At 47.7% G+C, this 27,729-nt stretch overlaps 1 protein-coding gene across 37 annotated transcripts in view; it reads right to left on the reverse strand.

Moving 5' to 3' along the window:
- The window catches only part of DYSF (dysferlin), a 227,321-nt gene that overhangs the window by 13,868 nt on the left and 185,724 nt on the right, over window positions 1-27,729 (reverse strand). For all 37 annotated transcript variants that reach the window (XM_067007423.1, XM_059079730.2, XM_059079726.2 and 34 more), the window contains 11 exons: window positions 25,854-25,952; window positions 17,962-18,090; window positions 17,485-17,640; window positions 15,615-15,706; window positions 12,841-13,011; window positions 12,070-12,212; window positions 9,861-10,000; window positions 8,561-8,649; window positions 8,219-8,314; window positions 7,667-7,808; window positions 3,548-3,647 (listed from right to left, as the gene is read on the reverse strand). In XM_067007423.1, the coding sequence (XP_066863524.1) occupies window positions 3,548-3,647; window positions 7,667-7,808; window positions 8,219-8,314; window positions 8,561-8,649; window positions 9,861-10,000; window positions 12,070-12,212; window positions 12,841-13,011; window positions 15,615-15,706; window positions 17,485-17,640; window positions 17,962-18,090; window positions 25,854-25,952 (1,357 nt within the window). The remainder of the gene's footprint in view (window positions 1-3,547; window positions 3,648-7,666; window positions 7,809-8,218; window positions 8,315-8,560; window positions 8,650-9,860; window positions 10,001-12,069; window positions 12,213-12,840; window positions 13,012-15,614; window positions 15,707-17,484; window positions 17,641-17,961; window positions 18,091-25,853; window positions 25,953-27,729) is intronic.

Below are 27,729 nucleotides of genomic sequence, written 5' to 3' on the forward strand. Positions count from 1 at the left end.
TAACCTTTGCTTTCCACTGCTTTTGTTCACTAAAATGATACTGTCTATACGTAATGGCATAATGTCTATACATACTATCTATACTCAGGGAACCCTGCCCCTCTGCCTGAATGTTAAACCAAAGTGCCTTTGTTCAGGGAAATATCTGGAACCTGTCCACCTGTGGATGGCTACAAGAAAGAAGAAATTAACACATCCCCTCCCGGAGGCTGGCCATTCCAGGTGACATTTGCAAATCTTATAGCCTTTTTACTTTACTTCCTCATCTCTTCCCCTTCTCTGTGCTATAAAAGAAACTGGCATCCAAACCCTAATAAGATGGTTATTTTGAGACTTTAGTCTGTCATCTTCTCAGTCTGCCAGCTTTCCAAATAACGTCGTATTCCTTGTCTCAACACCTCGTCTCCAATTCTTTGGCCTGTCATGCAGTGAGCAGAGCAAGCTTGGACTCGGTAACAATTCTTGAATACCATACAAAGGAGATTAGGGTTTTTTTCAGTGTGGAATGCTCAGTTACTGCAAGTATTCATTGACTGGATCTATTTTTCTAGCTTTCTTTCTTCCCATTCATCCATTTATCCTTCCATACCATCTATCTGCTTTGACTTAACTATCTACATCCCTCTAGAGCTACCATTTGCTGAGCACTGTATCTATCCATTAATCAGGTCATTATTCTATCCAACATTTGTTCAACTCTATCAGCATTCAGCTATCTATCCACCCATCTACACATCTCTCCATCCCTCAACTACAGACGAATGTTTATTTCCCATTTTAAATATGATCCCAAGATAATATTAAGTAAAAATCAAGATATTAAACTATATATGCTATATCTACAAAAAGACTGTAAGGAAACATAGGATTATTTCCTGATGGCAAAATTACAGATCTTAACTATTATTTTTAAAATAAAAGTAATAAGTACTCAAAAGAAGTAAAATATGTAATTAGAAAATACATTATGAAGGGGGAAAAATAAATCTCTTAATAATACTGTAAGTTGCTAAAAGAGTAGATTTTAAAATTTCTCTTCACAAGAAAAAAAATGGTTAACTACATAACTTATTTTGGCTATCACTTCACAACATATACAAACATCCAATTAAAAAAAAGAAATCTATGGAGTTAAAAAGTAGTAGTTTTATTTTTAAAAACAAAAGATGATCCTGTTTAATTTTATTTTGGACACTGTTTTCTCATTCAGTAAAATGCAATTTTTTGTTTGCCTTTTTAAAATTGATTTTCTAAAGCCTCACCTCATAAAGGCAAATTGATAGACTGATGCTAAAAAAATTATTTAGTCTGTAAGCAAAAAAGAAATTCCATGAAAATGTGAAAGCAATTGAAAACTGGAGAAATTATTTGTAATGTGTGCTTACTATATAAAAAGCTCTGAAAATCAACAATAAAAGAGGACCATCCCAAAACCATAAAAAAGAAAATCCCATCAACAATATGGATAACAAACATATTTTTAAATTTGTACCTTACAAGTAATGAAGAAATGCAAAAAAAGATAAAAATGAGGTACCACATTGGCAATTTTTTTTTAAAAAAGATAACACTGGCAGCAAAAGTTTAGGGAAAATGGTGCCCTTAAGGCAAACAGGGCACAGGTGAGAATATAAAAATGTAAAATCTTTCTAGAGGGCTATTGAACAAAATGTTTCAAAAACCACTAAAATGTACAAAGACTCTAAAAATCTGCTTCTTAGAGTTCAGGAAAGATATGCACAAAGGGTCCAAAGATGTAAGCCTAGGCTGTCACTCATGCAGGAAATCCTAGAGATGAGCCGAGTACGCACCTATGGGGGACTAGTGAGGGTCCGATGGGACATCAGGCAGGACATTAAGCACCATGATGCAGATACAATGCAGATGGATAACTCCTGACAGAAAGAATGTTTTTAATATACTGTTTTCCCCAAAATCAAGTTCTAAGACAGTATGTGTAACATAAACCAGTTTTGCTATCTATATGCCATATATGCATGTGTGTATATATATATATATTATATATATATATAAAATACACATATAACACATATGTGTTTGCTTGTATAAGATACATGCCAAAATAATAATACACGTCAAAGTGAAGGTTATCTTAGTTATGTTAGTGAAGGTTATCTCTGGGTAGTGAGATTATAATAAAATAGGAAGGGGAGGCATTGCTTATCTCCAGTTTCTAATTTTGCCACAGGAATTATGTATACCAGAATAATAAGTAAAAGAACAAAAGTCCCACTTGGTGCTATGATTTTGACACCCTAAATCTTTTACAGTGAAGTTGTGGAGCAGCTCCCAGTCCTCCAAGTTCAGGGGACCAGGCTCAGGGTCAGGGGGAAGTGGGGTGAAGAGCAGCCCCACGGGCAGGCAGCCCTCCTCTCCATTCCTGCTGGGGCTGCTCCTCAGAGCGTCCTCTGCAGGGGCCCAAGAGCTCGGTGACTTCTGCAATCACGGGCCACCCAGGGAGGGCTCCAGTGATTCGTCCAAGCCCGCCCTGCCCCCAGGTGGCAGAGCAGAACTGCAACACAGGACTCATGACTTCCTGGGCCTCCTTTCTCACAGGTTCACTATTTCTTTATTGAGGTGAAATTCACATGACAAAATGCACCATTTTAACCATTGTAAAGTGTACAACTCAGTGGCTTTTAGTATATTCACAGAGTTGTGAGACCACCAGCACTATCTAATTCCAGAATATTTTCATCACCCCTCAAAAAACACCAGACCCACGAGCAGTCGGTCCCCAACCTCCTCTCCTTCCAATCCCAGGCAACCACTTTCTGCCTCTGTGGATTAACGTACTGCGGACATTTCATGCAAAGGAATCATACGATATTTGTACTTTTGCATCTGGCTTCTTTCACTTGGTGTGTTTTCAAGGTTCACCCATGGTGTAGCATGATCTCATTTCTTCTTGTGGCTGAATAACATCCTATTGTAGGGATAGGCCACATTTTCCCAGTGAACTTTTATAGCTGCAATGGGGCTGCTACTCAACAGTCCAGCCAGCGGGCCCCACGCCTCACCCTGTGAAGGCACCATCTCCACCTCGTCCTCCAACCCAGCGCTCCCTGTTCCGCAGTCAGGGTTGCAGCACACTTTCCCCAAGCAGAGTCCTGGCCCCAGGTGTGTTCATTTGCTCAGTCTCTGGGGCACAAGGGCAAAGAGAGCCTTGAGCCACTCACTCACTAGACTGAGGTGGCAGGGATCCTGTCACGTGAAAGGCCAGACAGCCAGTGACGGAGCTCCTGCTTGCACTGCCTTCACCCTGCGCTCCCCTCTCTTCCTTCCCTGGGTCCTACCGACCAACACGGCCCAGAGTTCAATGCCACCTCGGCTGGCAGGCCACCCTGATCACCCTGGCACTACTCTGTGTCACCGACCTCACTCAGCACCGGGGACCAGTGACCCTGAGCTCCCTGATCCTCCTGCCAGCCTTCCCACAAGGCCTGAGAGAGGCCCACAAACATACAGCAGGGGTTCTGGGGCAGCCCCGACAGGCAAAATAGTGCTGACCGGAAATGGTGCTCACCCAGAAAGTCATCAAAGGAGAACTTGTCGTTGTCCCAGATCTGGAATAACACTCGGGCGGGGATCTTGCTCTCTGTCTTGTCCAGCCTCCAGAAAGCATCCTGGCCCAGAGGAGAAGCAGAGGAGGAAGCAGGAGAGCAGGATTAGAGAGGAGCAGTGGTCTCTTCTAGCCTGGAAGGCTGCCTGGAGGAGGCAGTGGAGGGGGACGTCCCTTAGGGACTTGCCAGAGTCAGGTCCTAGCAGGAAGACTGCTGAGACACCAGAGGGCAGTGTTCAAGGGCCCAGGAGGGGACCATGCAGGCTCACTTGACGTAAGGTAGCTCCTTTAATCCTCGCAATTCCATGAGTCAACGTTCTCATTGCCGTTTTACAGATGATGTAACAAAGGCTTGGAGAAGTTAAGAATTTGCCCAAGATCTGACAGCTAATAAAAACAACATTAATATGCACTTCTTAGGCATCAGCGTTTTCCCACTATGAAATCATTTATGCTTCCAACGACCTACGAGGAGATACTATCTTGAGGAAACCAGAGCGAGTAATTTATCCAAGTCACCCAGCTGGGAAGTGGCAAGCTGGATTCCAACCCAGTCAGGTTCAAGAGTCTCTTAATCCTGCCGCTGTGATCTTGGGGACAAGGTGGACCGGCTGGGAACCTGGGTGTCAGTGGGGAACCCCTGACACGCCACTGTAAGGAGCTGGCATTGGGGGCAGTGCCCCCAGCCCACCCCACCTTCACCTCCAAGAGCTTGCCCTGGGGCACACCGAAAGCTCCCGGTGCTGGGAAGTTCACCAGCCCACTGCTGTGCCCTCCCCCTCCCTCAGACCAGTCAGCCTGGAACAGCACTGTCTTGGGCTTCTCTCCACCAAGGCCTCATGGAGCAGCTAAGGGCTGGGAACTGGCGCGCCGAGGCCTGGATCCGCCCCTGGGTCCAGTCACACTCTACCCAAAGGACTGTCCCTGGGGCTTTCCCACTCACACCTACTCTCTGTCCTCTCACTGTAGCTTTACCTGAGTGGGTGGCAAGGACCCACCGACCATCCCGCAGATGGTGGGTGCCAGGTCACAGCAGGGACCTGGACCCAGTCTCACGGGGACAGACTCCACGGAAGTCGGGGAGCACTTATGACCACACAGGGTTTGTCTGGGCCCAGGTACCCTGGGTACACAGCCTTGGTGGCCGCTCCAGATCACGCGGACCCCACAGAGGTCCCGTGACCAAAGACCGTGGCCGGTGCCCCCTGAGGAATGATCACCTTGCAAAGCAGCTGGCTGCAGCCTGGGTTGATGAAGGGGCTCAGGTCCCCACCTGGCCCCTCACTCCCGACCCCCATCTGGTGCCTCCCCCTTTTCCGGGCCCCAGCCCTCCTGCAGGTGCCTCCCTCCTCTGGCACGGCTTTTATGGCCAGCTCTGCAGGCCCGCCTGTACGGGACGCCAGCATCCTCCGTGCCTCTGGCCGGCCCGGTTTATGGGCTCAGTAATGAGCCAGAGGTTCAAACAGCCCCTGGTGGGAGCAGCTGGGCTGGGGCTCCAGCCTGGGGATGGCCCCCCAGGTCCCAGGCACTCATTACGTTCCCAGTCTTGGCCCTTTTACTAGCTGTTTATTTGCAGGATGGCTGCCTGACGCACAGGCCGGATCTGGTGGGTGTGCTGGGCTCCAGGTGGGGAGCCGGCCGGGGCAACCAGCGGTGGTTCAAAGCCGCCGGATGAAAGGAGACCTTGTGCTTTACAACAGTCTGGTCTGGTTAATGGGGTCCCTGGAGGGCCTGCCTGCCAGAGGCACTGAAGCCCTCGGCAGAGGGCTGGCTCTGCAGCAGGACCAAGGAGCCCAGAGGCGGTGCAGTGCCCCTGCACTAACCGCCCCCAGTCTTAGTCCCCTAGCCCAGACCAGCTGATTGGTGCCCCACTGTGGGCACGGCTCCACCTTCCTCCCAGGGTCCTTTCTCCCAGAGGGACCCGATGGCCCTGTCTCGGGTCAAGCCAGTTCCTCCCTCATGTTCCTGGTTGACTTCAGAACCCCTTGACTGTTCTCAACCTCCTCTTCTGACCTCTGCCACACACCCCCTCCAGCCACCCTCTCTGGAGCCTGGCATCAAGCGGGCGGAAGTCCCGTTCCCTCAGCCTTCCCCACTCCGGGTGTGCCTCTCCCAGCCTCCTTGACTCCTTCCGGCTCAGCATCCCCCATAGCCTTCTCGTTCTCCCAGGGCCAGCCCAGGCCTGCGGGCCATCGGGCCAATGGGTCGGTCCCCTCAAGCCCCTCTCTTCCTCTGGAACTCCACTGTGGGTCAGCTCAACTCTCTCCTTCCTTGCTGGTGTCTAAAGGGCAGAGATGAAACCCCACTGTTGCCAAAGTGGAGCCCCCTCAAATTCTTTATCAGCAATCCCATTGGGCCCTCAGAACTGCCAGGTACCACCAATTAGCTGCCTTTCTCTCCTTCACTCAACAATAGCTGTTTCCCGCCTTTGTCATTTGTCTCAAATCACCTGCCACAGTGCCAGGAGATTCTCTCTCTTCCTACTTTGTAGCAAGAACAGAAGACTCTGCTCCCTGCAGCTCCTTGCACCCATCTCCGCCTGTCACAACAGAGAGGTGGTCCCGCCTCCCGTGTTGGGCCCATCGGCATCTCTCAGCCTCGGTTCCCCAGCCACGCCTCACCCCGTGTAGGGCTTGATGAGCACGGGAGGTGGCCTGAAGGAGGGCCCGGCCGCCCTTCCCCATTCCCTCCGTCCACAGCAAGGACAGGCATTGTTTGTTTGACTTGGAGCTCTCCCCAGCAAATGCAGCATTTGGTTTGTTATGGAAACGTCTTTTGATAGACAAACATGCTGAACAAACGCAAACAAGATTAAACCTACAAATAGGCTAGGCTTTCCTTGACTACACAGCATCCAGGGCTGTTGCTAAACTCTGCTTTCTGGTAGGCATCCCTGGGTGAAAGAATTCATTAAACCTTATTTAACCCATATTTTCTTTTGTTTGATGGTTTCAGAATGTTCAGTGGAACATTCTGGTTTCTCTGAAGTGCAGATGATTCTGTCTGTTGGGTTAGGAAGGGGTCATGGGGGAAGGATGTAATGAAGAGGATAAAGAGGACCTAGGCAGCCTAGGTCCATTACATATTTCCCTTCTTTAAGCCACACCACCGTTCAGGACAGAAAGAGGAGGCACAGAAGCTTTGCCTTGAAGCCCTGCGCCACCTCTGGAAGGAAACGGGACCAGCAGGACCCAAACTCCAGAGAGGCGTTCACCCTCTGCAGCAGGAAAGCACGTGCAGGTGGAACTGATTCTAGGTGGGACGCAGTAGTTGGAAGCTCCAACAGAGGGGCCCTCCGCCTCCAGAAGCTGCCTGCCCACAGCACCCTCCTCCATGTGCTCTGGGGGCTGCTCCCTGAGGGCAGGCTCGGGGCCACCACCCGCCTTGGGACCCACCTATTTCAGGAGGAAAGAGTTCACGGCCCAGATGAGGCCTCAACTAGAAGATGCTAACCCACAAAGAGCTGAGGTCTCTGGAGCTGCCCCTTCCCCCGGCTGATGCACCGGGCCTCCCCAGGTCTGAGAGATACTAGCCTGGACAGTGGCCACAGGCCCTAGGCACAGAAATGGGAGAAAGGGGGAAGCAGCAGGGACTTGGCTAAGCAACACCTGATCTAACCGGGGGGCCAGACAACCCAAACCGCAGGCCAGACAGCCCTCTGGGGCCGCTCTCTGAACCTAGGGGTTCTGCCCCACGGCTCTCTGCTGCCCGTGCTGCGTTTCCCTACCAATGTTCTCCCCACTCTGAGCCCATGGCCCTCGCTGTGGCTTGGTTTGTTAGGATTTAGACTTAGCTACATACAGTGGTTGTAGCGCTGGCGTGGGGGAGATTGTGGCATGGCGGAAGTGCTAACGATGGCAATGATGGCAGAAGTAGGAGGAGTGGGTGTGGTGGACATGGTGGTGGTGGTGACACTGGCAGTGATGGGACAACGGTGGTGGCTGTTATGCAGCGGCAGCCGAGGTGGTTCCAACAATGGTGGGGCCGCGGTAAGAGTACGACAGTGACACGGCTCTGACAGTGATCAGGCTGATATTTGACAGCCCTGGGATTAACACCACTGGGGACAGGAATGACACTCACCTTCTTGGAGACAGTGCAGACTTGCTCAGCTGGCAGGTAGTCAAAAGGGAAAATGAACCTCCAGTTAAAGTTGCCTTCACCTCCCAGGGACCGGTAATGCACATCTGTCTTTTGCTTGTGTTCTTCAAAGCCAACCATCCAACTAGACGTACACATTTTAGAGAACATGGCTAATTAAGGTCTCCACCGCAATACACAGCCTCAACTTAAGCAAACAAGGAATTAAGAAGGTCACTGAACTTGGTAAATGATAAAGGAAAAATAACTTGATGTACCAAATGTGCCATAAATTTCAAAATGTTCTAACTTCTCTCTTGAGGGACATCCTCAAACCTTGTAAGTTCAACGCAAAGATTAATGTGGAAGAAGAAATCTAGTGGGGGTTGACTCCCCAAAGGCAGAGACCACTCCCATAAGGCCATCCTTCCTTCCTTTCTTGTTCTCCCCTTTCCCCACACCAGAGTTCCCCCTTTCCCAACCAACCACCACCCCCGAGGGAGCAGGGGCGACACCGTGGAGTCGGGACGGGTGGGAAGGAGGGTGACTTCCTACCCTTTCACATAAATGTCGCTCATCTTCTCCCCGGTGATGCTGAGGTCATCCAGGATCACATCCTTGGTGTTCCAAATAACACAACGCAGGAAAAACCTGCAGAGAAGGATGACTCAAATCCACGTGGATTTCCCACCAAAGGGCGGGCAGTCCTTGTCCGAGAAGCCAAGAAGTCAGCTCACCCAAGACTCTGCTGCTCGCCTGGCTGGACACTTGGCCAGGCCCGCACAAGAGTGAGCCCTGAGTGGCCCAAAGCCTGGCCCAAGAGCCACCACCTGCTCCCACCCGCAGCAACCAGTCCACCACCCTGTTCAGCTCTGAGCCTGGGCTGGGGTAAGTCACCTTCTGGCTCTCCGTGGGGTGATGTTGAAGGGAGGTCCCGGCCGCCCCAGGGCCTTTGGAAACAGGTCGATCCACATCTGCAGCTTCCCCTGGGGAGGGAGACACGACCCTGCTCTCTCGCCACCCTCTTCATTCACCCAACATCTCCTGACCACCTGCTCTGCACTGGATACTTGGAGCACAGGACAGAGAAACCCCAGGCCCTGCGTGGAGCGGCTCAGCACCCATAGGGCCAACCACAGGGGTGAGCCCACTGCCCCACAGGCCGAGGACTGGGGTAGCACCTGGGGATCAGGGGTCAGGGCAGCTCTCTGGAGACAGCGATGTTTGCTGAGTCTCACTGTGCCAGGCGGAAGAGGGCAGGGGGCATTCAGCCTTGGGGATGGTGTACACAGTTGTGGAGGCTCAGAGAGCATGGTGTAGTGATCGGGGCTCAGAGGGTTTCCACGACAGGAAACCACTCTACCTGCCACCACTTAGCTCCCTCTTTCTCTGAGAGCCGGCTGTTATCTCTGTCCCCATCTTACAGAAGAAGGAGCAGGGATTGACCTAACTTCTTTTGGTTCACATGAGCATGAAAGAGCTGACATTTCAACACCTGCAGTGCCCCTCTCGGGAGCTGGTGGCCACGCCACCAAGGCGAGGAGAGCTCAGCTCCAAAGAGCAGACAGGATATTCTTTGCATTGTCCACAAAGGCACCTTAGTGCCACAGAGGCTGCCTCGGCCCATCTCTGCCTGTAACCTTTTCTCTCCTCCTCCTCCTCCTCCTCCTCCTCCTCCTCCTCCTCCTCCTCCTCCAGGAAGCCTCCCCCTGTCACCCCTGGGCCTGCCGCCCCTCTGCCCTCCCTCCCTCTGCCTGGGAGGATTCCCCTGCCCCTCCTGATGGCTGCTCTGCCTCTCTGTCATAGGCTCGCCCTGTCTGAACTCCCCACTTCCCAGCACAGGCTTGGCCATCTGGAATGTCATTGACTGATGGCAGGGGGGGGACTCCCTGTGGCCAGGCTGAAACAGCGAGGCTTCAGAATGACCTGTGGGCAGCCAGAGGTCCAGCCTACACGGGGATGGAGGAGGAGCCTCTTTCCCCAGACCCTGAAGCCTGCGGGCAGCCAGGGGAGGCCAGGCTCAAGAGGTCCCCCTCGTAGGCCAACAATGGTAACCATTCAGGCGGTGGAGAAACTCCTCAAGGAGGGATTAGCCAAATCCTCAGGTCTCCACTGGTGCTTCTGGGATATCCAAGCTATCCTTGGGGAGGGGCAGCTGAGGGTCAGGGGCTCTGGGGCCCGAGGGTGGAGGTCCTACCTGCTCGATGTCCGGCTGCAGGGGACTATAGAGGGGCCGGGACTCCACGTGCTCAGGGACCAGGCCCTGCTGCTGGAGGACATGCAAGGCCAGACGCTCCTCCACTGGGCCCAGGTGTGGGTTCGGGACCCTGCCAGCCTCTGCCCCAGAGAGAAGACAAAATAGTTGCCAGGGTGGAGTGAGCAGGAGATGGTAGGGGGGCCCGAGGGCCTCGGGAAGCTGCTAACACTGCAGCCTCACCCCTAGCCCAGACACAGTTCTTCCGGCCCTCACGTCTCATTCTTTGTAGGGGAAACCTCGTTGTCCACAGGCTCTGGCCTTAAAATCCAGATTCCCCATTGCCACCAACTCTACCAAGCCTCTTCTGTAAGCTCTCCTTGCTTTTTCCCACCCAATACAAATTCTCCCCACGCTCCAAAGCCCACTCCTTCCAGGAAGCCCTTCCAGATTGCTCTCAACTCTGAGGCTCCACAAGCTCTTCTCCCAGATTGGGCATCTAAGTGCTCTCAGTAGCACTCTCTGTTTCATGCAATCTCTTTGATTAGTAGCAGTAGCTAAAATAATAGCAGTAACAGAGAACACGTATAAAGCAGGAGCCAGGCACTGTTCTTCATAAATATTAACAGGGCTTGATCCTCAAAGTAACCCTAAAAGGTAAGTGCTATTATTAGCTCCATTTCACAGATGACAGACATAAAGCACCGGGCAGTCACACAGCTGGGCAGCAGGGCAGCTGAGATCACACACTCATTAGGAAACGCACATGACTGCATGTGAATACCCCTCCCCTCCCCCACGTGCTTTCCAGGTACAGCTCTACCTGCCAGGGGTTGGGTCATGGACTGGTACTGTGGATGGGGTGAGGACACGGCGGTGGTTCTGACCCTGACAAGGCTGGCCAACCATCCAGCAACATGAACTTGGAGCCGCCTTGACAGAGACCTTGACTGGGGGTAGGAGGGTCCACAAGTGTCTATACACATGTACACACACAGGTCTGTGCACTCAGGTGTGCCCATGTTCACCAGCACAGATTCTAACGTACACACACACACACACACACGTTCCATCCATCAAACCTGCCCTGCCCACTTTAATAGGTGCCACTAAGGAAGCAGCATAGCATTGCAGAAGGACCACCAGGCCAGGAACCTGATTCTGCCTCTAATCAGCGGGGTGACTTCGGACAGGTTGTTAACCATTCATGGTCTGAATGGCCTCATCTGCAAAAACAGGGAGATGTCAGGCCCCACAAACTCTAGCCTTCTGGATTCTTTTCCTATGAATTTATGACCATGAGCCCTGGTTCCTGTACTTAAGCTGTTCACAGACTAGCAGAAAGAAATGAGACCACCCCTAAAACAGATGCATGTTCTACAAGAAAAGAGACTGGGGGAGGGGTTAGGGCCTAATGGAAAGGAGCCTGGCTCAGCCATGACCTCGGAGAATCAGAGAAACGAAGAAGGAGGAGAGGGATTTGAGATGAGGGAGCCAAAGCCTCGCTCCCCTTTTACAACCTCAGCACCAGCTCTGACATCAAACATCTCCGGAACCAGCAGGAGGTGAGGGACCAGCTGGGCCTGTAAACACCTCCGGGGAGTCTGAGCTGCTCTGGGTGGGCCATGCAGGCCTATGAGCATCTCAGACACGCAGGGAGCACATGGCAGGACCCTCGGCATAAGCATGAGGCAGACCCGGAGCATTAGGCAAGACGGGGGCTACAGGGCTTCCTGCCACCCTCTGCACCCTCTGCACCCTCAGGTGCAGGAGTTGTGACTGGGGGCTCAGAAGGTACCGTCAAGGTCAAGCTGGCAGACTAGTATGATTAAGTAGAAAACTTTCTCAGCGGTGGGCTGTACCCAAACTCTGACCAGTCTGCCCACCCAAACCCAGAAGCAGACTGATCCTAACCATGACCCTGACCCTGGCTTCAGACTCACCCCTCATCTTGCCCTCAGACAGGCCCCAACCTGGTCTTAGACTGAGCTCTGACCCTGACCCACCCTGACCCTGGTCCCACCTTGACCTCTAATTTTCACACTGGTGTCCCAGGTAAGTACCGGTCCCAAGAATACCAAGTGCAAGTTTAGTCCATCTGTGCTGCCCTGGAAAGACTCAAGACCACACCGTGCTGGTGTGGGTTGTGTCCAGTGGTTACATCCAGCAGGAAAGGACCCACAAGAGACAGGGTGGTAGAGGGAGAACTCACCTATTTCTTCAATGGTGTATTCTTTATCCTGAAACACTACACGGTCTGTCCGGTACACGGGGGCCTTGACTCTGTGCTGCTGGCAGAACAGGTGAAGGAGCTGGGAGGGATGGAGCTGATCCCTCCACTGGTTGGGTCCAGAGCTGAGGCCCAAACACAAGACAAAGATGAGACGCTCCAGGACAGTGATGGGGGCAGAGGTGTGTGCAGTGACCTATGTACCCACACACACGGCATCACCCACCCTTCACTTTGACCGTGGGCACCCTGTGTGATTGTTTATCATGACTGGGGAGCCCGTTTCACACACAGAGAAACTGAGGCTCAGAGACAAAAGGACTTCTTTACGTACACATGGAATTGGAACTGAAATGTTTCCAATTTCCAGCTTTAGAGAATCAGACCCAGACAAGACCCAAGTTGGCAAGAAGTGGGTGGGGCTGGCCACATGTGAGTTCACCTTCGGGCCCAGCGGGGCTGTGTGTCCCATTGTCTGTCTCCCTTCTCCTTCCCCTCTCCGCCCTCGACGGTGCCTTACGGAGAACTTGATTATAACGACGTGAGGAAGAGCTGGGTTCTTAGAGTCAGATAAGCATGTTCAAATCCTAATCCCACCACTTACAAGTCCAGGTCTCAGTTTCCGTATCTATGGAGTGGGGATAAGACCTGGGCTGACTGAGAGAGACAGTGTCTGTGCCATGCTAGGCCCAGGCTGGCACACAGTCAGGGCTCAGCCCACAGTCAGGGAAGCAGCCAGAGCCCTGCACCTACATGCAGTAGGTCTGGGGGAGTCCGCAGCGAGCCCCAAACTTGGACAGCAGCCTGTTCTCCAGGTCGATAACCGTCTCCCCGATCTTTTCGTCCTTGGAGAGGAGGTCGTAGTCATAGAGGGAGACCTTCAGGTCTTTCTCCAGAGGCAGAGTGCAGGTCAGCTCAAACATCCTATTGGGGTGGGGGGGGCAGTTGTCATGATGACGCCAGCTCCCAGAGGTCACCAGACACAGCAGAAACTCAAGTGGGTGGCAAGGCTGGAGCAAGAGCTAGAAAGCCACCCCTGGCCTCCTCCTCCTCTCCAAGGACTGGCCTGCAGTCCACCCTCCTCGAGCCTCCTATAGATCTTACAGCACACCAGCCACAGCACTCCCGGTGCTGGGCTTGTCTGAGAGAGAGATAATGTGTGTGTGTGTGTGTGTGTGCGGTTTTCCCAAATAATCTGAGCTGGACATATAGCAGATGCCTGCCTGATGGACCACAGAATGGACAAATGAAATGCAGCACAAGGTTAAAAATGAAGTTTCAACCAGGACACCTGGAGACAAGAGATGTGAAACTCCAGAGCCAGGTGCCAGAGCTCCAGAAATTTACCAAGGGCATGGCCTGGGATCCACTTTCCGGACTCCTGGGGCTTCACCACCCCTTCTGGAGTGGGATTAAGAGAGGATTTGTGCGGAGGTTTCTTTGAAGAGAGCTCCTGCCGTGCTCTGAGACCACCACCACCACCCCGTCACCTCCCACGGAGGTCAAGTGTAGAAGTGCTGTCCCTCCTCCCCTGAAATGAGTTCCCTGCAGGAGGGACACACAAGCCTGGCACCCGAGCTGTGGTCGAGGAAGCACAAGCAGCTTGTAGCTGAGAGGAGGCGGGGGGTACGTTTGGGAGGAGCTGAGCTCCCGTCCTGGCTGGGCATGGAACTGCAGCGCTGCCTGCGGAGGAGGGGGCTGCTGCTCTGAAGCCTGTCCCACGGGACCTGGGGATCCAACAGCGAGAGACTGTGGGGCGGCCCATCTGAGAACGGGTTGCAGGGAACGGGAGGGGGACACCCGCTACAGGGACACAGCACCTGCCACATCCCAGGAGCTATGTTAGGAGGGCTCAGGGGGTGTCTCTGAAAAGCCCACAGGAAAGCAAACATCTGCCACCCAAAGGGTGCTGGATGGGGCTAAGTCAGCACTTGAGATGGGCCACTCCTCTCACACAGGCTCTCCAGTCCTGGTCCTTCAAGTATGGCGAAGGACAGCAGGAAGAGGCGGGGGGACACTGGGCAAAGACCCTCCTCCCCTCCGCACACACCCCCAAGGCACACACGCTGTGCCCAAGGCGGACACGGCTGCGAGAGGCAGCGACTGCCCTCCAGCCATCTGGTGCGCTCCTGATGACACATGAATGCATGTTCTGGCTACCAACTTGAGACGGTGGGCTGACGGCAAAGTGGACTGTCTAAACCTGAGCGGGAAAGTGGCCTGCCTGCCACAGTTTCCACTCAGGGAGTGAGGAAGGTCACCCGCACAGAATAAATGTTTACAGGAAACTGGCAGACAAAATCCAAGCTGTGTCTGATTATGTCCCATGCATTCTGCAGGGACACGTGGGTGATAGAAACAAAGAGCTTCTGCTGTGGACTCACAGAGGCTTGACACCCCAAGCAGAGCCGGTGGCCATGATCCGAGGGAGATGGTGAAACAGAGGGGGAGAGGAATGTTTCTACACTAGCTCCTCTACCCTGCCCTGGGCCCTACGCGGTCCCGTCAGCCTGGGGCCCCATGCTGGCCACTGGGGCTCACCAAACAGGGTTCTTCTCTTCCACCCGCCATCCTCCCCGCAGCCCTTCCCTCCAGTTCCAGCTTGGCAGTGGCTCATCATTGGCCAGGACTGTTTCCCCTTCAAAAATGGCATTTCCCCTGGCTGACTGGGTCTCTCTGCAGGGCCAGATGAGTACAACTAACTCAAGAGACACCGGTTCATGAATCCAGTGTGTGGCTTGACAGCATTGGTACATGCTTTCTCCTACAGGTGCTAGAGAAATAGCTGCCAACCTCCCTCAAGATTCTCCTTTCTCTGCCCTAAATACGCTCGTATCCAAACAGGAAGCAAGTCAGGAAGCCTGGGAACTACTCCCGTGCAATGGGCACTGCTTCTTCCTTCTCTCGTTCTTAGATTTTAGGAAGCATTTTACCCTCTTGAGTCCACATCCTTCCGCTATCTGCCACAGATGAACGTGCAACAGTAAAAGAGAATAACTACTAAATGTAATAGGAATCCTGGATTAGATCCTGAAACAGTAAAAGGGCATTAATGGAAAAATTGGCAAAATCCTAAAAGAGTCTAGAGTTTAGTTAATAGTAATGTGCCAATATCAATTTCTTAATTTTGATACATGTACCATGGTTAGGTAGGATGTTCATGGAAATTGAGTGATGGGTATACGAAAACTGTAGTATCTTTGTAACTTATCTGTAAATCTAAAATGATTCCAAAGTAAAAGTTGATCTAAAAAAAAGAAGAATCAGCAAATGCATGCTCTGGGTTTCCATTTATATTTCTGATCTTCAAGGTAATTGTTTAACTAGGAGCTTCTGCCAGGACTCAAGCCTTTAGCACTTAAGGAAGCGCTAACTGAGGTTACACCCTTACAGACATGCAAGATTTAGGGAACACAGCTTTGCTCCAGGAGATGGGGACTTCCCAGTGGCAGCCACATCTCTCCCACTGGGCTGTGGGTTATCCAGACTGGCACCTCCGCCCCAAGACCCAAGCCACCCCAACTTACTTTCCAAACACAGGCTCCAGAGTACAGGGGATGTAGTTGTCCTGGTCACTCACCGACTTCTTCCCTATGGAGATCCTGACGTAAGGATCACACTGGAGGAGGAGAAGGAAACACTTCAGCGACGTAACCTTCCCAACATGCCTCTGAGGCTCCTTCATTGCTCTGCCCCTCAAAGGGGCAAAAGGGGGCCCACCATCAAGAAGCTGCCACCTGCCAGGCCAGCAGCCCCATCCTGCACACCACCCCCAATGTGGGCTTCTAGCCTCGGCTCTGGCAGTGGAAACTGGGCGCCTAAGTCCTCCATACTCCCAATCCACTGCCCCACTGAGGGGAGGTGGCGGGGGGGGGGGGGGGGTAGGCCCATATCTTCAGAAACATGCCAGTTTGTGTGACATATGTGACTGGGCCAAGCTGGGGTCCTGTCTGTGACCTCTGTTTCAGCAGGTGGAAAGGGAGAGAGATGGACAGACTTTTTCAGCCCAAAGCAGCCTCCTACAAGCAGCAGCATTCTCTCTACTAGCCCCTGGAGCAGCCAGGGCCAAAGAATGTTTACGGTCAGTCTCGGCACCAGGAAGACTTGAAGTATATAAACTTGACCACAACCACGTCTTGGAGGCCATCGGTGGTGCCTGGGCGGAGACTACTCCATCCCACCGTGTGATCTCCCAGCAAGGCATGGGCAGCTTTTCTCACCTGGAAAAGCAGGGCACCAGGGATGGGACACCAGGCCCCTAACCACAACCTAGGACACAGGCTAGGCCTGCACCTGTCTAAGGAGACAAGAGAAGGCGCTAGCCTTGTACCTCTGAACCCCCACTGGCCCCCACTCCTGCCTCACCTCTTCCTCTTTCTCTCTCTTCCCAACTTTACTCCGCTCCTCCCCCCATCTCCCGGTAGCTCCAGACTCCTGCCCTCCCTCAAGCTCCCCTCCTTCACTCAGGGTCAGGACTAGAGAAGGTCAGTGAGGTACTCGCCTCAGGCACAAAATTTAAGGGAGGGACAAAAAAAGCTTAGGAATCAAAATAAACAACATTTTAATGCGATATTTTAAAAATTAAAACCAGTACCAAGAGTCCATGATGAACAAAATATCAAAGTTTTACATAAAGACAGGATCAGGACTGCTGATTTTTCCTTTTGCCTCAGGCTCCACCATGGCCAGGCCAGCACAGGTACCCAGCATGTTCCACCCCTCCTTCTTCCCTCCCCACCCAACCCTTGAAAGTCCCACAAAGTCCTGCCCCAGGCTACACCATCAATGTCCCTTGTCCTTATGCCTTATCCTTGTGCTAAACCTACACTGAGTCTGCTCCCAAACCTTTGCCAAGGTTTTTGACTCCTCCTAAAATATGGTTTTCTTCTCCCTCCCAGCCTATCAAAACTCCATCAGGGGCTTCCCCGGTGGCGCAGTGGTTGAGAGTCCGCCTGCCGATGCAGGGGACACGGGTTCGTGCCCCGGTCCGGGAAGATCCCACATGCTGCGGAGCGGCTAGGCCCGTGAGCCGTGGCCTCTGAGCCTGCGCGTCCGGAGCCTGTGCTCCACAACGGGAGAGGCCACAACAGTGAGAGGCCCGCATACCGGAAAAAAACAAAACAAAAAACTCCATCAGTCCTTAAGAATCCTATTCCTTCCAGGAAGTCTTCCCCATTATTCCAAAGTCTTGTACTGACTTTGGCCTTTTCTGACCTCCTGGAACACTTGGCCTTGATAGGACTCCAATGCAGTCACACATCAGGTTTGTCCATGTTTGTCTGGTTTCCCCATTTACTGTGAACTCCCTGGGGCAAAGAGTGCATCCAAATTCTGCAGCCTCTTTGTACCCTAGCCTACCATTTATTCCAGGGGAGGTGAGAGCTCTAGAAATGTTACCTTCCCATTGGGGTCCTTGGGCTGCAGGCCAAACGCTCGGATAACGTAGATGCGGACCAGGCATTCCTGGGGCCCCTGGGAAGCCAGCTGGTGGAACTGTCTTGGGGGAATGGGGATGGCTGGGTCTTCTGGGAGGGGATAAATTTTGAAGAGGCCCTGAAAAGAAGGCGGGGTCAACTTTAATTTTCATCCTCAGTGTCACCAATACAATCACCACTATGTTCCTTACTCTCATGTCTGCCAGAGTCATCACCACTGCGATCACTAAGCCCAATGCCATCCCATCACCCCCATCACATTCTGCATCAGCAGCATCACCGTCACTGCCACCATCTCCATCACCCACATGGTCACCAACCGCAGCACTGGGGTCATTACTGATGTTACTACAGTACCTCTGCCCCCACCCCCTTCACTCATTGCTGCCACTCCAGTCTTGGGCCCCCCTGGGTTAGAGATGTGTCCTCAAGGACTTACCTTAAACTCCCCAATGACAGATGGGTCTTCCATGTCCTCCTGAGTCTTGCCCCGGTAGAGCTTGAAGGTGTTACAAAAGTCAGACAGGCCCTCAAAGTCCTTCACATTCTCCAGTGGTGTCTCATAGACCTGCCACATGGGGGGACAAAAGAGGGGGACAAAGGAAAGAGAGAAAGAAGAGGGACAGCAAGGAAAGAGGAAACATGAGAGTGTTCAAATAAAGGAAAGGAGAGAAAGGACAGCGAAGAAAATGAGGGGGAAAAGCCATAAGCAAATTAGAGAACAAAGGCCAAGAGGAAGGCAGGTGGGAGAGGTGGAGGTAAGAGAGGGAGCCAAGAAGGAAGAGAGGCAGAGAAGAAGAGAACAATGGTAAAGATTTAAAAAAAAAAAAAAAAGGATGCAAATCATGGAGATGAGAGAGAGAAATGGGGGGTGGGAACCAGAGAAGGGAGTAAGAGGGGAAGACATTTGTTCAACAACGTTGGAAAACAGGGTTTTCTGATTAATCCAATATTCTAGATACCCGAGAGTCATCAGACACATGGGTGGTGAATTTTTTGAGAATAAGATCACAGTCAAACAAATAAATGAAAAGTTAACTGACTTTTTATTTCAAGATCAAGACAGAACTCTAGAAGATTCACAGGTCAGCAAAATACTTACTGTCCAGGATGTCCAAATGGCAGTGGATCAAATACTGGGCTGAGGATGTCTTTTGAGCACCACTTTAAATTTGTCAACTCAATTTATTTGTTTCTCTCCTCTCAAACAATGACTTTTACTTGTTAGAGCATTGCTTAGACTTAAACAAAGCAGTAGTGTTCTATTATAGATGATAAAATGTACCTAATTAATAGTGATATTAACCCACTTAATATACATGCTAAAATTGGTTATATCTGAAACTGACCAGCAAGATAGTCGGCCCTCCATATCTGCGGATTCCATGTGTTGAATCTGCAAATATGCAACCCGCGGGCACAGAGGGCCTACTGTACTTCAGGTAAGTTCCTTTCTCATCTCGCTAAACATTTTTTCTAATCGCTTCCATGAAGCCCAAGTTCTATCTCTTCTAAGAAATAATTAATTACGTGAGTGATATAGGTTCATTATTAAAAATTAGAAAATGTAAGTAGATATAAAGAAAATATTATTATTGCCTTAAATTCTGATTTCCAAAAATGACAACTAATTATTTGGTTAACATTTGGTATGTATCATTTTGAATATTTTCTTGCCATATTTATATAGTTGCATCATTTCAATCAAAAGACCAATTCTTCAAGGTGTCTATACTACCGTTTTCTCTTTTCTAGTTTCTTATTTCTGCTTCTATTTCTATTATTTTCTTCTACTATTTTAAGGATTTTTTTCCTTCTAATCTCTTCAGTTGAAATTTTAATTACTTTGTTCCCTCTTTTCTGATAAGGAAACACTTATTACTATGAAATTCCCTCTGCTTACTACTGCCTCAGTATTGCGCCATTTGTTTTCATGTATAATGTTTTCATTTTTCTTTTCTTGGCATTCCATAATTATAGTTTTATTTTTACTTTTTGATCTAAAAGCTAGATGTGTAGTTTTCTTTGTTTTGTTGTAACATAAGTTTTTAAGGCTATAAACTTCCTCTGAATACTGCTTTAACTGTAGCCAGTAAGTTCTAAAAGGCAGGGTTTTATCCTTGCTTACCAGATATTCTGCAATTTCTCTTATGTTTTCTCTTTCACCAAGAATTGTTAAAAGAGCGTTGATTTTTTTTAAATTTTTCAGATAGAAGTTTTTTTGTGCTTTTGAGCTTGTTATTAATTTCTAATTTTATGGCATTATATTCAGAAAACATTGTCAGTGTTTTTCCACTTTTTGAATTTTATTAAGATTTTCTTTATGCTCTATCACATGGTCAATTTTTGTTTTGGGGTTTTTTAAATTAATTTTTATTGGGGTATAGTTGCTTTACAATGTTGTGCTCGTTTCTGCTGTGCAGCAAAGTGAATCAGTTATATGTATTCATATATCCACTCTTTTTTAGATTTCCTTCCCACTTAGGTCATCACAGAGCATTGAGTAGAGTTCCCTGTGCTATACAGTAGGTTCTCATTAGTTATCTATTTTATACATAGTAGTGTATATATGTCAATTTTGTAAATGTGCCATAGGGGTATCTCTATTTTCATGCTACCAGGTTCAACCAGGTTAGTAATTACTTTAGTCTTCTATATCCTCTCATGCTTTTGTCCCCTTGATCTGACATGAACTGAGAAAAGTGAATTAAAATCTCCCCCACAAACCAGTATATTTCTATTTCTTCTTCTATCTCTTGTAATTTCTGTTTTGTAAATATTGAGGTATTATTTAGCACATAGATATTCTCATGACTGTCATAACTAGGAATTACAGCATTTAGCATTCTAAAGTGCCATTCTTTGTCTCATCTAATTTGGGGGACCTGTGCATGCTCTCATCTAATACTAAGATTGTGGGCTTCCCTGGTGTCACAGTGGTTGAGAGTCCGCCTGCCGATGCAGGGGACGCGGGTTCATGCCTCGGTCCAGGAGGATCCCGCGAGCCGCGGAGCGGCTGGGCTCGTGAGCCATGGCCACTGGGCCTGCGCGTCCGGAGCCTGTGCTCCGAGGCGGGGGAGGCCACAGTGGTGAGAGGCCCGCGTACCACACACACACAAAAAAAAAATTTAAAAAAATTAATACTAAGATTGTGACTTCTGCTTTCTTTTCATCTGCATTTGCCTGGCACACATTTTCCCAATCTTTTATTTTCAACCTTTATGAAGCTTTTTATTTTAGAGTTAGATTTTGCTTTGAGATCTGATTTAAATTTTGTGATTAATAAATGATTGATATGACATGTATTGATATGACAGATATGTTTGGTCTGGTTTTACATTTGTATTCTATTTACATAGTCATGTAATATGTTTATATTATATCTCCTAGTTTCATAGGGTTTTTCTAAAAATCTTTGCATGGTCTGTTTTCTCTCTCTCTCTCTCTCTGTGTGTGTGTGTGTGTGTGTGTGTGTGTGTTTTAGTTTTTCTGAGAGCTAAAATTACCTGAGTTTATGCTCTAATATTATTATGTCTTTAGGGGCAGTATTCATGGGTTCCCCACGATGGCAATGATAAAATAATCAAATTTTATCTTCCTCCCTCTCCCTCTCCATCACTTAGTTTTAGACAATATTATCTACCTTAATGTTTATGTTTGAGCTGTTTGCTTATAATTTGCTTATATGCCTATTATTTGATTTGCCAATTTTATTTTTTATTTTTGTATATTACGTATATTAATAGCATAAACGTACCTTTTTAACCACTTTAATTGTACAGTTCAATGACATTAAGTACAGTCACACTTTTATGCTCCCATCATCACCATTTATCTCCAGAATTTTCTTCATCCTCCCCAGTTGAAACCCCAAACTCACTAAACAATAAGTCCCTTTCTCCTCCCGCCCCCAGCCCCTGGCAACCATCATTCCACTTTATGTCTCTATGAATTTATTACTCTAAGTACTGCACATGAGTGGAATCATACAGTATTTGCCCTTTTGCAACTAGCTTATTTCACTTAACATAATGTCTTAGAGATTCACCCATGTTGTAGCATGGGTCAGAATTTCCTTCCTTTTTAAGGCTGAATAATATTTCATTGTTGTATGTAATTACCATATTTTGTTATTCATTCATCAATTGACAGATATTTAAATAATATCTGTCAATTTTATTTATTCTGTAATATGACTATCAGTGCCCTTACTCTGTATTCCATCCTCTTTCCTCCTTTACCTAACTTTTATCAGTTTTATCATTTCTACATTTTCAGTATATATGGTATTTACATTCTGTCCAGTTACCTAACCCTCCCATTTGTTTCCATCTTAGGCCTAAGATAAAATATGCTCACAACCAGTCCTTTTGTTATGGTTTTCCCAGTTACATCCAAGTTGAGATGGCTCCTAGTTGAGCTCCAATTCATCCCGTAGGAGTCCCTCAAGACAGGCTCCTGGGAGCCATACTACCTGTCTCCTGAATGTGAATACCTGTGTGTCTGTAGCCTTTAGGCTTGAAGGGCAGCTTGGCTGAATGTCAAATTCAGCTGAATGTCAAATCCTTGGGTCACTCTTTCTTTCCCTGATGATCTTACACATGGTGCTTTATAGTCTTTGGGCATTAATGTTGTAGAGAAAATGAAGTCACTTTGATTTCTTTCCTTTTTTAAATTATTTAAATTTTTGTGGAGGGAGAATGTATGACTACTCAAAGAATTTTTTCTTTATCTCTAATGTCCAATAACTACACTAGAATATGTCCCTGGGTTGACCAATCTGGGTCAATTTTTCCTGACACACAGCAGACCTTCTAATATGCATACTCAAGTATTCTTTCATTTCAGTGAAGTTTTATTAAACTATCAACTGTTTGTTTTAGTTCCTTGTTTTGGTTGTCATCCTTGCGGACTCCAATTATGCAAATGTTGGATCTCCTTTCCCTGACTACTATGTTTGTCATTTTCTCTTTATTCTTTTATAACTCTTTATTTCCATTTCATTCTGTCCTCTATGCCCCTTTCTGTATTTTCCAATGTAGCCATTCTGTCCCGTGCTCCTTCCAATTTCATGTTTTCTTCTCCTTCTTTCCTGAATCTTACTAGCTCATATTTCATGTCTTCTCATCTCACTAGCCCTTCATTCTTTTATTTCTGTTTGCATTCTGACCACCCTATTTCTAAAAAGTTAACAGCAAAATCTTTCATCTCATCTGTTCCTTGGAGAAATTTTCCTGGTGGGTATATATCCTCTTCTTTTGGCTAAGTTTTGTTATACATTTTCTCTTCTTTTTTTCATAGTATTTTTAAATTAATACTGTGCTATTTTTTTTGTTATTACTTGTCACTAAATGTGTTGGATTTTCCTAGAGCAGTTATTTCCTTTGTTCCCATAACAGAGGCAGGCTGTTCCCTACAAATATGGTTCATCTGTGTGATTCTTGTGTAGCTCCACCTTCTCTGTTTCTCTGAACCAAATCAGGTCTAAGAGGCTTTTGTCACCAGCCTGAACCTGTCTCCAAAGTTCCCATGTCCATTGTTGTGAACAAAGGATATATTTTTATATTTTACAGTGAAACTTCAATTTCGGGAATTATATTTTTAACTATCTGTTATGAAAATTTTCAAGCACACACAAAAGTAAAGAGAATAGATAATAAGTCCCCATGAATCCATAGCCTGTCTTAAATAATTATCAACATTCTTTTATTAGGAAGTATGGGGTTTTCTGAGATCAGCTACCACTATGACCTTTCATCATTTTCATGCATCTTCTCTTCATTTACTGCCAAGTGGCTTCTACCCAATCTCAGTTGCCTTTGGACAGCCCTTACATGTATTTTGGAGTCTGCGGGTTTTATTTGTTTCCAACTTTTACTGAAAATGAAGTTTGTGGGTTTGAATGATTTCCAAAGAGAAAAAGTGAAAAATGCTGACTTATGCAGCCATGTTCATACTGGAAGTCCCAATAAAATACTTTTTAAATTTCCAAGTGGTTGGTCTTTTTGTTTAAACTTTTGTTATTAATTTCTCATTTTATTGCATTTAAATCTGTCTTGTATGATTTCTGCTTTTGGTAACCTATTACTAACCTAATATGTGATCAAATTTTGTAAGTGTCCTCTGAGCATTAAGAAAAATGCATTTTCCATTTTTAAATTATTTTTATTCTCTATTTTAAAGCTACTCTTGATGTAGCTTAGAAAATATTTACCTTGTTATTCAGATCTTTTATTTCCTTATTTATTGGTTGCCTGTTTCATCTGTTTAGGAAAGAGGTGCATTAAAATCACCACGGCAACTTTAATTTCTGTAATTTCATGCCTTCACTTGTGTGAAGTATTACTTTATATATTCCTATCCACTTTTGCTTTAAGGATTTCTAAGGTTTATTGTTCCATACATTAATGTTTGGGAGTTTTTGCACTGAGATGTACATCTTTTATTTATACAAAACACTCCATTTTGTTTCCTTTACTTTTTACTTTAGTTTCTATCTGTTTCTCTTTTGTTTGCACTTTATTTTGTTTGCCAAAATATTTACTATTTTAGCCATTCTAAGTTATATTGTCTTAGATGTGTCTTTTAAAGACATATAATGAATTTTGACTTTTAATGAAGTCTGAGTCTTTATCACTTAGTAAAAGACTGTAAGCCAGTTTTATTTATTAGGAAAATTAATATTCTTTTTCTATTGTGTTTTTCTATGATTTCTGTTTTTCTACGCTTTCTTGCTGTATCTTGGTTTTCTTTCACTATTGTGACTATGAGTTGTTTTTTTTCCCTATGATAGCAATTTCCAAAATATGGGTTCCCCCCCACCCACCCATTGTGTACTCCATTCTCTCCATAATACTACAAGCTATTTTTCAAAGACCCATGTTGGTGGTGGTGGTTACTGATCCTTAAAGGACCAGCGTTTCTTCCAGATCTGCTTTTCCCCCCCAGAAACAGGTTGAATGCATTTTGTTTTTAGACAGCTCATTTTCACTTGGAAACTGTCACAGATCTCAGAGAGGTCAAGCTGGTGGGCTGGGTGCCAGTTCAGCGTCCAACATCTGAGGGAGTGGCAAGGGTGCCAGGGCCATGGGCCACCCTGGCAGGAGTCCTCATTCTTACTTGGCTTTTCTCATTTTTTGGCAAGGCCACAGTACCACATACCAGACTTAATGTGTCGGACCTTCTTCCTGGTACACAAATAGTTCTGTCTCTTTGCCCAACCTCACACACCTACCTACCAAGTCAACAAAGAACTTGCTGCCTGGGGAGGCCTGAGCCTTCTGACTGCTGCTGCCTGAGGCCTCATCTCTGCCCCTCCAGGGCTCCAGGTACAATGACATGGGGTGTCCAACATACCAGAGGCAGCTCTGGCCACCTTGTGAGATCACCTTCCATACTGGTCACCCACCACTCCAACAAGCCTCAAGCCCCCTTCATCTAGTCCCTTTTAGGGAGCTCCTTGGGTTTTTCTTGTGTGTCTGACAGCCTTGGCCCCCTCTTGCTCTCTAGGTAGGGCTGCCAGGTTTAGCAAGTGAAAATACAGGACACCCAGTTAAATTTGAATTTCGGATAAACAACAAATAGTTGTTAGATAAGTATGTTCTGTGCAATATTTAAAGCATATTTATACTAAAATATTATTCATTATATATCTGAAGTCCAGTGTAACTGAGCATCCTGAATTTTACCTGGTAACCCTCTCCACAATACTATGTAACTCCTAGAGGGAGTAATTTTGAGTCACCTCTGGTTATCTTTTTTAAAAGTAGTCTGCTTTTAAAAAGTATAACCGTATTTGTGGAATTTCCTCAAAATACCAGAATCTGGCTGACTCATCCCTGGTTTTGTGTTGTTTTTTGGGCTCTGGGGTTTCTTTTTCCATAGAAACAGAGTTTACCATATTTTTATATGTGCTGGGTAATTTCTATCCCAGTTGCAGAGGTGGGGGAAACAGAGGTACATTCTCACATTGACTTTCCTTTTTATTTTAATGGAAAATTTTTAAAATAGAAAAGTTCAAATAACTTTAAAAGAGACAGAGTAGTATAATAAATCCCTAAGTACCCATCTCCAAGCTTTAACAATTTTCAATATTTTGCAATTTCAATCATCTTTAATATTTTGAACATCTATCAGAGGGTGACCCAAATCATCTAAATAATTCATTCTTACTTTTCTTGAGCATTTAAAAACAGATCCCAGGTATCATTTCACCCATAAATATATATGCATATATGTATGCACATATTCTCTTTCAGTTGCATCTCCCGCTGCCCAGTGCACGTGCCCAAGGACTGCTAGACTGAAGAGGACATTGTGAGGAGGGCTCACCTTTAGAGTGTCAAAGTCCTTCTCCAGGTAGGACCCACACTTTTCCCTCTCCCCTATTGAGGCAAAGAATTTGCTCCACCAATCAATGAACTCCTCCTCCTGAGTGGGTAGAAAAAAAGAGACCGTTTCAGAAAAAGAATTTGCCAAGCAACGTTTTTCTGGACCAACACCAAGCAAGGCTGATGGGCTGGCCTGTACTGCAAATCTCTCCTGCTGATGTGAGTTCAGGGGAGCAGAGATCTGGAACTCCCTGCCTCTCCAGGGGCCAACTGTACAGTCTGGAGAAAGGTCTTCGCACCTGCTTGGTGTTGAGAGGCAGAGGCTCTCACCCTGGACCTGCCTACCTTCACTGTGTGATTCTGTTAAGTTCTTGGGGTCTCCCTTTTCCTTTCTGTGAAGTGGGCATAATCATCACAGTCCCCCTGCATTCCAGGGGCATACTGAGGCTAAAATCAGAGGATACATAGGATAACTCTTTGGGGGTAAATGTCAATAAAGTGTTATTTATTAATAAAATACAGTAGACCCAGGACAACTCAGACCCCAGAGGGCTATCCTGATCCGCCCCCCCGCCCCCGAGACCCCAGCCAAAAAAAAGCTTCCAAAATCAGAACTTAGTCTCCTGCAAGGTCAAATCAAGGCAGAGTCCCTGAAATTCAACAATACTAAGTGCCCATTATTCAAAAGACACTATGCTCAATGGGGGAAATTAGGTGAGGAGAAAGGAAGTTTGTGACAACATACTCTCTGCCCCTTCCTTCCTCCGCGTATTCATATCTGTGGGCAAAGGTGGACAGGCCTGTTGGGGTACACACTGGTCTCCCCGCCGTTTAACTCTTCCTGGACAAGGCCCTCTTGGCTCTTGTGTCTAGAATGCTCCTTCCAGCTGTGTCCTGTGCAGGTGTCCGATCACTCAGGGAGTCAGCAAGCTCTCTGAAGGTGGGATCATCACTCTTCCTGGCCTCCCCGCAAACCCACACAGACCCAGGCACTGAGTCTGTGCTGCCAGTACCAGTAAAGCTCACCCAGTTCCATGGGAAGGGCCCAGGACAACATGTCGGGAGAGCCCATTCTGGGGCCCGCTTTCCTCCTCTGTATGAGGCGGTCACCTAGGGGATCTCCCAAGAGCTTGCCCTGATTCCATAAAATGTACTGAACCCCATCATGAGTTTCTGGAAATGCTGGTGCTCCCTTTAGACCAATGCCCAGTCCATCAAGCTCCACCTTATTAAGGGTTAGCACATGCTGCAGGCAGACCAAGGGAACTTGAACAGGTACAATGGGGAGAGCATGGACTGAGGTTCTCAGAGTCTCCACCCATCCTGGAAGTATGGCCCTAACACCATCTGTGTGGTCAGAATATGGTGCCCAGACAGAGCACCAAGTGGGTGCCAGAGTAAGGCTGAGTCTACAGAGAGTCTTTGTCTGAGCAACTTACCAGGAGGATCTTCTGCAGCCAAAAAGGGGAAAAGAGGTTCAGGTGGGTTAAGATACAGGGTAGCAGAGCTTTCTGAGTTGTAATGACTCTCAAAACAGCCAGCAAGGCAGACACCAGCCGTGATGTTTTAAGTTCAGTTTGAAGAAAAAGATGCCACGGATGAATAAACATACACAGACACACATATCAAGCTCACCCAATCACGGACACACAAAAGAACATATTTACACAATCATGCCCAAGAGAGATGTATATGCTGAAACACACATATATCCCCCCAAAGTACACACGCTAACACACAGGTAACTATGTACACAGAGGTAGGAATGGCCAGAATGGAATTCAAGTTAGCTGTTTGATTCCTCTTAAGTCTTTCTTTTCTTCCCCAGCTCAGATACTTAAAGATCTGAGTTTATGACTCAGGCTCAGAGTCAGGCA

Source organism: Kogia breviceps, chromosome 11, assembly GCF_026419965.1.
Source record: "Kogia breviceps isolate mKogBre1 chromosome 11, mKogBre1 haplotype 1, whole genome shotgun sequence".
NCBI lineage: Eukaryota > Metazoa > Chordata > Mammalia > Artiodactyla > Physeteridae > Kogia > Kogia breviceps.